This window comes from Cariama cristata, unplaced genomic scaffold, assembly GCF_000690535.1.
Source record: "Cariama cristata isolate BGI_N322 unplaced genomic scaffold, ASM69053v1 scaffold16470, whole genome shotgun sequence".
Taxonomy (NCBI): Eukaryota; Metazoa; Chordata; class Aves; order Cariamiformes; family Cariamidae; genus Cariama; species Cariama cristata.
The window spans coordinates 34,025-47,242 of NW_009595445.1; the positions used below are offsets into that span (position 1 = coordinate 34,025).

At 38.4% G+C, this 13,218-nt stretch overlaps 1 protein-coding gene across 1 annotated transcript in view; it reads right to left on the minus strand.

The window, feature by feature from the left end:
- Nucleotides 1-13,218, minus strand: part of ARMC9 (armadillo repeat containing 9) — a gene marked incomplete at its 5' end in the record, with an annotated part of 41,059 nt that overhangs the window by 8,518 nt on the left and 19,323 nt on the right. Inside the window, 4 exons of the mRNA XM_009702211.1 lie at nt 595-719; nt 4,916-5,031; nt 5,782-5,886; nt 12,860-12,918. Of these exons, the coding sequence (XP_009700513.1) occupies nt 595-719; nt 4,916-5,031; nt 5,782-5,886; nt 12,860-12,918 (405 nt within the window). The remainder of the gene's footprint in view (nt 1-594; nt 720-4,915; nt 5,032-5,781; nt 5,887-12,859; nt 12,919-13,218) is intronic.

Genomic DNA, 13,218 nt, shown 5'->3' on the forward strand with positions numbered 1-13,218 from the left:
CATCGCAGAGTGAAATACAGTATACTTCGCACATCGGAAGCCCTGGTTATGATCCTTGGTGCTTCCACAGGAAGCAAGATGGAATGAGGCAAGTGAGACCATTGGTCTCTGCTGACCACACATTTAGGACAAGAAGAAACGGTCTCAAGTTGCACCAGGGGAGGTTCAGGTTGGATATTAGGAAGAACTTCATCACTGTAAGAGTCGTTAGGCATTGGAACAGGCTCCCCAGGGAGGTGGTGGACTCATCATCTCTGGAGGTGTTCAAAAAACGTGTAGACGTGGCGCTTCAAGACATGGTTTAGTGGGCATGGTGGTGTTGGGTAGAAGGTTGGACTTGATCTTTGAGGTCTCTTCCAACCATAACGACTCTATGATTCCCTTCTGTAGCCATTCACTCAGCTCAAGCCAAAATCCAACCTTGTGCCCCAGGCTCTTGCAGACAGCCCCAGGGTCTACAAATGGAGGGACAGTTCCAAGGCTACATTTAAAAAAAATCCCAACAATCTACAACACACAAGCTAGACCCCAAATGCCTGTCCCTGTCAAGACAGACAGCAACAGTTAACAACAGCATTCACAGAACATCCTTACCTGAAGGGGAAATGCAGAGGTCAGAAATGCTGGACTTGCTACGTCCATAAACGGGAGGATGATCACTCGGCAGAGACTGCAGCTTCTCATCCCTATCATGACAAGAATTGGTATTGTTTTCTGGCCTGGAGGAGAAGGGAAAATGCAAGGTGATGAATGCTTGCAGTACAAAAAGTGGCATGACAGTAAATTCTAATTTCTTCTAACTGCCTGTCATGACATGGAAGATTTTGAAATTATATTTCATATTGCAAACTTGTGCTAAGGACATAATTTAACTGCGTGACTGTAGCTCCCTCAAACCAGCTGATGTTAGATGTATTTGAATTTAACATTTTTTCCAACTGCAATAGAAGAGCCGAGGAAAGGAAACCATAATTCCTTGCAGTCTGAAGGCCCAAAATACCAGCAGGACACTTAAAGAAAAAGACTCTAGCAGTGGGCCCAAGAAGTCTTCAGTACTTAGCTTGTTCAAGGATTTAAGATTTGCTCCTGAATATTACAAGAATTTCAGTTTACAGAGTAATATGCAATACAGACTTAAAGTAGATAAGAAGTAGAACTGTTGATTTCCCAAGTGAGGTAGATCAAAGAGAAACTGAAGTAGCTGAAGGACAGAACAGGGACAAGATTGCTTAGTAATAAGCAATAAAACACAGCAGAAGAAAGAGGGGTGAGAAAAGTGTGTGAAAAGAAGTTGGCAAACACAGAAAGTTTCCCTACCCAAAACCAGGTTAAGGTAAGTAGACTATATTTCTAGTTAGAAAGGATGTAGTCCAAGGAAGCAGTTAATGATTTCACAGCCAAAACAGTTTCTAAGGAAACAGCTAGCAGAATATTAAGTAGTTCAGTCCCCCTTGAGTGATCTCAGCCAGTGAGTCTTTAAAGAGCACGGGTGGGGAGGTGGGGAAGTGCAGCTTTCCAGTATTTCCTGGCACCCTCAGCTCCATACAGCAAGAGCTTGTCCATATAGAGATCCCACGACAATTCATCTGAAGTAACTAGAGCCTTGTCTACACTGGAAAGTCATAGAAAAATTAGCATGGAATAGTTGTTACACATGCAGTGGCTATTCTGCATTAATTTTCTGTGTGAATACTTCTATTCAGCACTAGAAACCTGCCCCTCTCCCCTCCCCTCCCCTCAGAGGTATGAACCAAGAACTCAAAGAGATACGTTATAGTATCTCCATCAACTGCTTCCTCTTTCACGATGTTTTTAAAGCGGACTGTGTTACATTGAATCTCACCTGAAGAAATTCAAACGAGTTATATTCACTTCAATTCTGAAGGCAAGCATTTACACAAAATTTTAATGTAATTTAACTACTCGGCTCAATCCAAAACTTCAGATAATTCAGATCAACTATCCTGGATTGTTCCTGGGTAGACAAGCTGCATAGGAGGCTAAAAAGTCTGACATATTTCATGCCATTTCATCCGATACAAACACAAGCCATTTAAATGATTTAAGATATGAAATACATCCAGTTCAGGTATTGCTTTCAAATTAAGGCAGCTAAGATTTGGTCACTTCTATTGTCTTCCTCTTGCAAGGCTTCCTAAAAGAGTATTTCCTTATTTTAGTAAATGAATTTGTACTAAAATTAGAACAGCATAAAAGCCATCAAAGCTTGTCCTTTTCTGTTGTAAAATGTAGTTCGAGAATGTCTTCATCTATTTACTGGAGTTTTGTTGCACACAAATCAGTTAGATATAAAGTACAAACTTCTTATTCAGGGTGGCATCTCATGCTTCCTACTTAAAACACGGGAGCACCAAACACTCATATTATTTCTACCACTTGGCCAGAGCAAGAGGGAAATTAATTTTCACATATTTTCACCATGTTAGATTTCTGCTGTTTACATTTTTCCTCCCTAGTTTGCACAGTGAGGCAATCTGTAAAGACTGCTTCACACCATCAAGCTAACACTTCTCTTAGATCCAAAGCCACCAAGACCAGTATGGTAGAAAGGTGTTTTTAATTTGTATCTAGCAGTGACCTGAAGCCATCCTGTGAAGGCATGAGCTGCACAGCTGTTCATAAGGAGATTCAAGTTTTGACAAAATATGGGACTAGCGTCAATCTGGTATCCCAGGATACTGTTAAGTAAACATACTGCATGGGTAGATGGTGGTAAAGAGGCACACGATCCCTTCTAGATATTATTTTTGATGCATAAATTGCAGTGCGCTACATGGCACGAGGAAATCAAAGCCACTCCTCTGGGTTTGCCACTGTTTTTCTGACTTCCCAGCGGAAAGTCACTTCATTTTCACAAGCTTGTTTTTCTCTCAACTGATAAAGCCGGAATGTAATGTTTAGACACTCCAGTGGTAACGAGGATTTATTTCTGAAAAATACTTTCTAAATAGGCTGTAAGGCTACCCTAACAGCCGATTCCACAGAATCAGTCCAGGTATCCTACCCCACCATAGGCAAAATACTGTGCAGGGAAAGTGGGACCTTGAACTCAGTAACACTGACCCTACAGTAAAGTGGCACTGTATATTTAGTCATGTATTAGCCAGTTTAGCTTTCTAAACCCTCCAGTTCTTTTGGAGGACTGCAGGAAAATGATTAGATAATCACTATGCTACTAATATGAGCTTATATTAATTAGCTGCTGTCTTCTTCTTACACATGAACACACACACATTTAATATATAGGGAGAGGGCTTGCAAAAGCTGTAGATGTTATGATGGTGCAAAAGTTGACCCCTATGAGAAAGGACACAAAATAAAAACTTCAAATCCCCATTCAGGCTATACCAGGCAGAAGAAGTAGGCGCCAAGTTCAAACAGATGCCATTTTTTCCAGGTTAGTACTCAGAAGAAAAATCAAGACTCTACAAGACAAATTCTGCCCTGGGATAGCCAAAGGTTCTTTTTCTGCTTTGGAAGTGTGTGTTTCATTCATCTTGCTTTTTAAAAAAACCAAGAAATGTCTTCTAGGGCTTTTTCCATGCCCAGATCTGATATATTACACTTGTCCATTCTAATGCTGTAGTAACATAATCAACATGATCCCATATGAATGGTTCAGCTGCCAAAAAGACCTACTTGGATGACTCAGGATGGCTCCCAGTCAGATCACCTGCTCGTACAAATGCTAATGCCAGCACAAGACAGTGGGGGGGAATAAACATGGGCAAGGTAAAGCTGTGTCCACTCCCTATCCAAAACAGTAGACTTCCATCAGATTCAACTACACCTATGTAACTACAGCCTAAATCAGTCCTCACTGTTTTCTGTATGGATCATCCACACGATAATGAGGAAGAAACATATTTTGAGAAACAGAGAATATGAACATGAAAGCAAAGAGTGACAGGGGGATGACACAGGACAGTCTTCAGGTAAGAATGACCTCTCCATTCCAACTTCATTACACTGTTGTATTTCAGGTTACCCATTCATTTTAATGTACTTAGCTATACCAATACTGTGTCTTTTGAGTATTATTATCTATACTTTGTCAGAGTGACTTGCAGTCTCTCAGCTTAAGTATCTGCAGAAATGAAAACATTAAATCCTCACGTTAAACTGCTGCCTGTATTGTAGTTACCTGGATTTGATCAAATCCAAAACTGTATGCAACTGAAAGTTAAAAAATCATTTAAATATGAGATCTCATTGGTATTTTAGTTCCTCAGTCAGGACAGTGAAAAGGAGAAGTCTCATCTCAGAAATTAAAAGATTAAGCTATACTTGGACTAACAAAAGGCAGAACATATTCAAGAGCTCTATACTGTAAGATTTCCTTATTCCATTTACAATGCAGTCTTCTGTCTCTGACCCCAATCACACCAAGAGCAAGGTGTCACAGATCTTCCCGCTGGAAAATGTATTTCTTCCAAAGTAGGAAATCCAACATAACAAGATCTTTGTCTTTCCCATTTTCTTTTTAACCAGTCCTCTTACGAGTGGCTAGCAAATCTCCCCAGAGCAATATACTTTCTTGCTTACAAATTGGAAGATCCCAGGCATTTTAGACACTCCATGCAACTTACCAATAGAATATATTATGAGAAGATGAAAGGACTATGAACATGCAGGATATAATGCAAATTTAAATCAAACTGATTAGTGAACATCTACTCAACTATTCCAAGTATGTGACCTCAGCCAATGGACATTTCTCTGCCTACAATATTCTTCTCCTTTCTTTTTTTTAAATTATCTTTAAGGAATGACAATGGCAATGCACTTTTAGGTAGGGAAGGTTTTTTTATCAGACATTGCTGTGGGTTTTTTTGTTTTGTTTTTTAAAGGAGCTTAAAAAAAATCCAACTTGGACTCATTTGTTTGGACTTACATTAGGTACACAGTTCTGCGATAACCTGGCGTCACAGGTCTCTGAAGAGGCTTATCTATACTCTGACGGACTCTAGGAAACAGCTGCTTCTTGAGTTTTGGAGTATGAGTCATTATCTGATACACAGGAAATAAAGAAATGCAAAAAAAAAAAGAGAATGCAGTGGAAAGACAGGTTACTGGAGCCATAGAGAACATTCTATAGAAACATTGCATCAGAAACTAAGCTGCATTCTGGTGTCACTAGGTAAAATTGACTGGAATCACTGTAGGCTGTTCCATGACATCTTATCTCAGGTCACATTTCCATCATCAGCATTGGTAGGCCTATGGACTCCAGGATCCAGAAGGCATAGTTACATTTATCTCAAATTAGTCACAGCACACTAAATGGCACTCATGCAAACTTTACGCTTTTTTACTTAATAGCTTTTTGTTGCTTGAGGTAAGACATACAATACTTGATCTGGCATAATGCCTGAAGGAGCAGTTAACTTTTCAACTTTTTTTTTTTTTTCAAAATAATTTCAGACCAGCAGAGTGTTCTAGTATAAACTTGCTCAGCACTTTGCTTTGTGTGCCCACAGCCACAGATGTAGCACTAGAACCCTAAGGCTGCCTTTAGCTTATTATTAAGCCACAGCCTGACCACCTCCGGTGAAAGGGTAGCTACCTTTCTCAAATTTACTATTTCTGAACAGCAGCTAATAAAACAGACTGTGAAAGATTTGGACTGCTATGCAGGTAGAACCCAGCTCTTCAAGCAGCAAATTGAAGAAAAGATTTTAGAAAGTGATGAAACTACTGAAATTAACCACTTAATCCAGTAAATTAATTTATTTCAAGATCTTCATGAGTGGTACTCACTCCCAAGTACTCAGTTGTTAGCAGCTTCTCTCCTGCAAGCTCTCCCAGTTGAGGCTGCAAAACCTCATCTTTGTTCAGATCAGTCTCCATGATGTTATGGTCCTCCTGCAACAGCAACATGCATTTTACTTGAGCCCAGGTTCCAAGAAGTCTTAATTTCAAATTTAGTTCTCACTTCAGTAGTCACTTAGATGAGATGTACTGTCCAGATAAATAACTGTTAGTACTGCACATGTAAGTGGTAATGTACAAGCATTTCCCACCAAAAAGGCAGATACCTAAAGACAAACTCACCTAAACTTTTCATATACCCAGAAACTAAAGAACCTTGAGAGAGAAAAAACCCACCCATTTCTCCTCAAATGCTATGCCAAAAAGTACCGTAAGCATTTCAAAAGTTGTTCTCCTTCAAATTTCCAACCCCAAATAATTATTCCTTGCTTGACCTAGTAAAAGCTCAAGAAAAAACCTGTCATTAGTATCTTTGTAGAACACCGCACGCTAGTCTGAAGAGATGCAATGTTCTGTCCTTAACGAGCAGCTGGGATGAAGTTTGGAGTTTTAGTTTTTGCAGATCTGTCCAAGTCAATCCAATCAGGATTGACTGGATTTTCAGTACAGACTGAAAAAAAACCCAACCTGATGGCATTTCTCAGCCACATTGGCGGCTGAGAAAAGATTACCCTTGCTTTAAGAAAAAACAAAACTGAAACTTAAGGTAAGTCAATTCTAAAAAAAAAAAAAGAAAAAAGAAAAAGCACAGTAAAGTTATCATTCAAGCAGAGAGGATGGTAGGAAACTTGACAGAAAACTTGTTACGTAGATAGATCTTATTATGTATCAGTATCATCTGATAGTAGTAAAAGCATAAATTTAAGTTAGACTATAACAGGTAGAAGTAAAAATAAAGTAAGGACACCTTAATACAATTGATAGTCTTTTGTGAACATGCTAGCATTCTATGAGATCCAAATGCCCATATGCATATTGAGCACTTTGGGGTATGTCCCTCTACCTTGACAAAAAACACTGAAGTAATTTATTGCTGTTTATTTTCCAAGAAGGAAAAAAAACTCCGAACATTCTATTACTCATTTTCAACAAACAGAGGCATAATTTTTAATCACGCAAGACAAAAAAAAAAAAAATCCTTATTGCTAGGCATTCAAAACCCCTCCTCAAGGTTCCTGAAAGGTGAGACCACAGGTGTCCGACAGCAGCTGATTTTAGAGCAATTGTGAAACAGCAGCAGCTACTGAGGTTTGCAAGGAAGCTTTAAAGTTGACAATATGGGGCTGCTACAAAATTCTTGGAAACAGTACTTTAGGATACAAATATCAAACAAGAAGGCAACAATCCTCTGCTGACTTTATTCCACAAAACCCAAATGTAATCAACTTTTCTCAAGTGAAAAGTACGAAGAATTCACTCTCCTGTGCCTATTTCTAGTATAGCTATGGATGATTCATCTTTCATGGAAGTTCTGCAGCTTCTACAGATCTACAAGCCAGGAAATTTTAAAGCTTGAGGGACTTCTCCAGCAAACCAAAAGTAGTAATACAAGAAATAAAAGAACAAGATAGTATTTTTTGCTTGTGTTTTGTAACTGAAAAGAATTCTCTTCTGTGCTGCACAAGATACCCTAAATAAGACACACCCCAGGTAAAGAAAATGTGCTTTGCTTTTGAAACAGGTTGTGATAGTAAATATAAATGACTGTCAGAAAAAAAGTAAATGAATCATTCTAATAACTGTAATAGTAATGTAAACAGCCTGGCATAAACTCCATTAAAAACAATGGCCACTGAACTTTGATGAGGCCCAGAGCACAAAGAAAATTAAAAGCATTTTTGCTTTAGTGAGATTTAGACTCAAATAGTTTTAAATAGCCAAAGTAAGAAATACCCTCTGCCACAAAGATTAGCCAATAATATGGATGCTTGGACAGTGCTCTACAAAAACAGCATGAGAAAAAAAAACCTAAACATTGGAAGTATGTACAGGGAAGGTTTTCCTACAATGGAAATGGCTGATTCCAGTCTTTGTTTGGCGCAAAATAGCAAGACTACCATCACTCAGACCAAGTAGGTGTTGGCTTCCCCAGAGCTCTACAGGGGTACCTTTTTTTAAGTTCAATGACCTCTGTACCAAATAGCCTAAACCCCATAATTTTTGTTTTGGTTTAGTTATTCTCATTGCTCATGACCTCCTCATTCACAGGCATCAAGTAGAGATAAAAAGTACAGACACAAAGGGCTCAATTCAGTAGCCCACAGCACCATCCAGTTCTACTTAGAAATATCCTGCCTGGTCTTCCACTGCAGCTCTAAAAGGGCACAAGCTTCCCACAGGTCCCAAGTCATATCTGACAGCCTTGTGCAGGTGCTTCTGATGCTGTAGTTAAACTTGAGACATTAGATGCCTGCGAATGAACAACTGAAGCAGTTGCAGAAATACTGCCAATAAGCCACGCAGTGTTCTAAGGTTTAGAGTAAAATTTTTCCATAATTTTTTTGTTCATGTATGGATTTAATAAAAAAACCTAGTTCTTCTGTAAGTGCTTTGAAGATACCAGATTGTTAATCCTCTTCATCCTCCTAAAGATGTATTCTCTAGATGCTCAGCCATAAAAGGCTGTATAGGACCTCAGCAAGATGTTCAATCTGCCTTTCTCTCCAAGGTAAGATAAGTTAGTCAGCTCCTAATTACCTGGGAAGCTGGGTAGGTGTGAAAAATAACCCAAATAATGGAAAAACACAGATACACACTTGTAGATTGGGCAACAAGCAAAACAAAAAACCCCCACACTCCAAACTCTACAATATACTGTACTTTGAAAAAAAAAAAAATTAAAAAGCTGCAAAGATGAGCTTTATAAATAGTCTGGTGGAATTTATTTTTTTATATGGTATGTTAATGCAGCATTAAGAGCTAACAGCTTTCTTCAAGGATGCTTTACAGAAGATTGCCTACACTTTGCCTAGGTAGAGTGTCACATGTTACAGTCAGAACATCACCCTGCTCTTTCATCCAGCTCTCTGCATGCATGATGTATTTAACTTCTCCTCACAGATTGCCTTGGTTTCCCCAGGTTCCGCCTCTTCCAACATTCTGGCTGACACCTTTTGTCAGACAGAGAACACCAGTTTCTGGGAAGTACCTCTCCCTGCCAACCTTGCTCTCTGATGGTATTTAACAGACCAGGTAACTGAGCCTGAACATGTCCCTCCTCTGCCTCCTTGTACAGAAAAAGAGCTTTGACAGACGTACCATCATTCCACTGCTGAAATAACACAATTGGTGCCCTGTTCACCAGTGCTCACAGGCTGCACCAGACGTTGGCAGCAAAGTCCTTTAATGTAATGGCTTGAAGTCCTGCAATTAGGTCTGCGATTAAGCTCTCTTTCTTTTGATGTACTCTCTAGCTGAAGCATATTTTCACACTGCAGTTTACTGATTTTATTGCTGGGTGCTGAGTGATGGGGGATCAGAGGGTGTCTGATAAATCATCCCTGGATACTTATCTAATATAGCTCAAATTTGTAACTAAACTTTTGAATTAGAACTACGATATCAAATATTCACTTTTACAAGCAGCTTTTAAAGATGGTCCAAGTCAAATAAAAAGCAAAAGTAAAGATCAAATACTGAAGATAAATTAAGTTAGTATTTAACAGAACAGTCAAGGCAATATTAAGCACCAGAAAATATGCACTGTGACTGTGGTTGTCAACACAGCCCAGACGGCTAACATAACAAAAGTTGGGTATGTACTCCAGAAGCCAGTGCATCCTGAGTTGTACACTAGTTAATTTAAAGCTCAGTAGACAAACCTAAAAGCCAATTTATTTCTGAATAACAGTATACACACAGACACTTTTTGTTCAGTTTATATGCACCAGTGTCACACATTACAGAATCTTAAATTTCTGAGTGTATGATGCCCTTCGAAATCCCAGAATTATCCTCCAACAGGCTCAACCACATCTTGGCAACAGTGTTTAGGAGAAAGTAGTCATTACCACAAGATCTGCTCAAACCCAAGAGAGAATTCAACAACTCTAAATTAAACACAGATAAAAGCAAAAACCAGGAAAGGTAATAGTAACAGCATAGGGAACCTTTGGATGCTCTTGCAAACAATGGAAACTGGGGAAAAAATCTGCAAACTAAGTCTGCATAAGAGTGTCTTTTTGTTGTTCCTTAAGCTGTGAAGGTATAAATACTGGTATCGAGTGGATCAGCAACAAATTATAATATCAGTAAGCAGTCTCAATGCACGTCACTGAATTGGCAATATATGGACATATTCTGGATTACATTCAGTCTGTAGTCATTTAAAAGTTACGTAAAGGCAAGACTTCTGATAAAGTTTTCCAAAACCTTCTATTGCCAGATTGCAACATCAGATGTTATCACAGAACCCCAAAGAACTCCCTGCATTTCCAAAATACAAAAGGGCTCCAAGCATTGAGGCAGTAAGTCAACAAATCTTTGCTTATTTAACAAAGTAACAACATTATGCATTTTGTGTATCATTTTGCTGCTGTGCTGTTTGTAAACTATATTTTCTAAACCAAAGGACTAAGAAACCAGGCATCCTTGCAGCAGAATAGAATTGTAGTTCCCAGTACCAATAAGAATTTAGGACGTGCCACAATTAATGTTACACTAGAAACAGTTTTAAAATTGGCTTAATGAGGCCTTTTCTTTTTAATATAATAGCAAAGCTAATGAAAAATTGGAATCAGACACTTCTCCGTTTCAAAAGCTTACTGTTATTTTTGAGTCAATAAGAAGTGACAGAAGTCCATTTTAATCACATGATGGTTCAGTGGTAAAAATACATTTCAAAATTATTTGACCTAGAACCCTGTCTGGGATTGTGAGCAGCAGCAACTTGTCTAGGTGGTATGACTGAAAAGGAGAATTCACCTTCCTTTCATTTCCAAGAGCAGCTGAAGTAATCAAAGTGTTCAACACTATCGTGCAATTCAATGCCACAACTTTCATGAAGCAGTTCCTTATCTCTGTGCTTTCCCAACAGAACACAGTATCCTTCAAAAAAGTATACTAAAGTTCAAGCAAAAATATCACCACCTTGGATTCTCACGATACACCTAAGACACTCAGAGTCTTGGAACATCAGTTAAAGTGTGTTAAGCAGCATACTAAAAAAAGGGAAGTTATAATGATTAGTCCCCAGAAAGCCCATCTTGCACATCAAGCATTGATTTGGGGTGGGAGAAGTGAAAAGATTACTGAAAACTCACTTCAGGACTGCAGGAGGTGAAACAATTATAATAATCTAATCCTATTACGAAAAAAAAAAAAAACAACAGTTTAGTGTACTCCCTTAGAACAAAAGGGGGAAAGCTAATTGTTAAATAAAACTTCCTTGTAGCTCTAAACTGAGAATTTCCACATAGCTCTAAATTTAGGCAAAGTCACAAGGGTAATTACTTCAAGCGTTCACCACCTACTGTCCCACAACACAGAAACTAGCTAAATAACGCAACCAGTGCAAAACTTCCCTGGACACTGCCAGGCAAAGGCTGGATCCTGCAAGGTGCAGCACCCCACGGCAGCTGCGAGCACACCACAGCTGCTACAACTGCCCCATCTCTGGGAGTGTTCAAGGCCAGGCTGGATGGGGCTTTGAGCAACCTGGTCTGGTGGAAGGTGTCCCTGCCCATGGCAGGGGGGTTGGAACTGGACGGTCTGTAAGGTCCCTTCCAACCCAAACCATTCTGTGAATTGGGATATTTACATTTTTCTCTGCTTTCAAAACATAAAAGGCTCAACGTGCACTTGAAAATGCACTCAGTCACCCTGCTGTAACAGGGCAAGTTTTAGCCCGTAGCATGGTTGCTGCTGTTGACTAGCCTTCGCATTACTGTGCAACAAGCTAGTAGAAAGTGGATGCAACTGACTTGGTAAATTTTATGTGTCTTATTCTTTGTTGGTTCAGGACAAAAAGTTACATTTTGTCTAAAAACTTGGTTTTCACTAAATATGTTCTCCAGTAATATTTCTAATACAAGAACATTTTGCAGAGATCATTAACTCTCAATAACACTGACTTCTTCAGGGCAAATACATGATATAAACATATGTGCACATATACTCTCATCTAAATATCTTCAAACACTGTTCCAAGGACATCTACCGTAGCTGTTCTTTTAAATTCCTCATGCAAGACTTTTCAATTAAAAAAAAAAAAGCTATGTGGTAGACTTCTTTCAGATAAAACTCCCATGTAACTGCCTAAACAGTATATTTTCAAACCCTGCCCTGTGCACTTATGGCAACATCACCAGTGAAGACTGGATTTAACATTTCCTCACATCATTTACATCTTACCTTGCTTGTTAATTTAGATGATCAAATATGTTGTGTTGTCTACACCTGGGATCCTATTACTCTATGAAGACAGCTTCTTAAAAAAATGCTCAAGTATTGGTATTAAATGCATTTACTAGCAGAGCTGGAAATACACAGCTAACCAGTTTATATTTATGATGATATAGTTTCTCAAGCTTACTTTCTCAATTTTTTTTCTTTTCTCTTCTTATACAATTTATTTCTTAATTTCTAACTACTGTTTTTCTTCATTACATACAGACAATTTATTAAATATATATCAAAGTTTCTAAACAGCAAGAGAAGTCACACTCTGACCAGATAATGATACCTTAGGAAAAAGTGACAACCTGTTTATAAACTATTCTGGTAATATACTGGTTCTTTTGCTTCCTTTATTTTTAATTGCTGAAATGGATCTGCTTGAAAGCAAGATTTCTATTGCTACAGTACCTCCTCATCTCTTTACTCATTTCAAGCTATAATCCCTTAGTTATTACAGAGGTGGTGATTTGCCAAACTAAAACAGTAGGGCTTCAAATGACGAAAAGGTAATGGAAACCGATCCAATTTTCTTGTTAATGTAAGAATAATTAAAGTAAAAAACAAAACCAAAACCCACCAAAAAACCAAAGTCTAGTTTATTGACACAAATATTTTCTGTCTAGAAGGTTAAGGATTTTTCTAAAATGTGACAGAAAGCCTTTATACTTACTTCCTCCTCCTTCTCTTCCTCTTCATCATCAGACACAATACTATCATTTAACGGCTCTTCTAGAAAGAAACAAAACGATGTAGGACTACATGTACAACTTAACAGAATCTCTAGTTATTGCCCCTCTTTTACAAGAGTAAGATTTAGCTTGCTTCTCATATAGAGATCCCATTCTTTTCAAGACAACTATTAGAATTATTTGCTCCTATAAAGCATTCTAGAAATCACCAAAATCAATTCATATTTGGGAAAGTGGCAGAAACAGACACACTCTGGAAGAGTTCTTTTCTCATAAATCCCTCTATGACATCTCAGTGTATTTACTGACAAGACGTTAATGAAAGTGCATGAACTTGCAA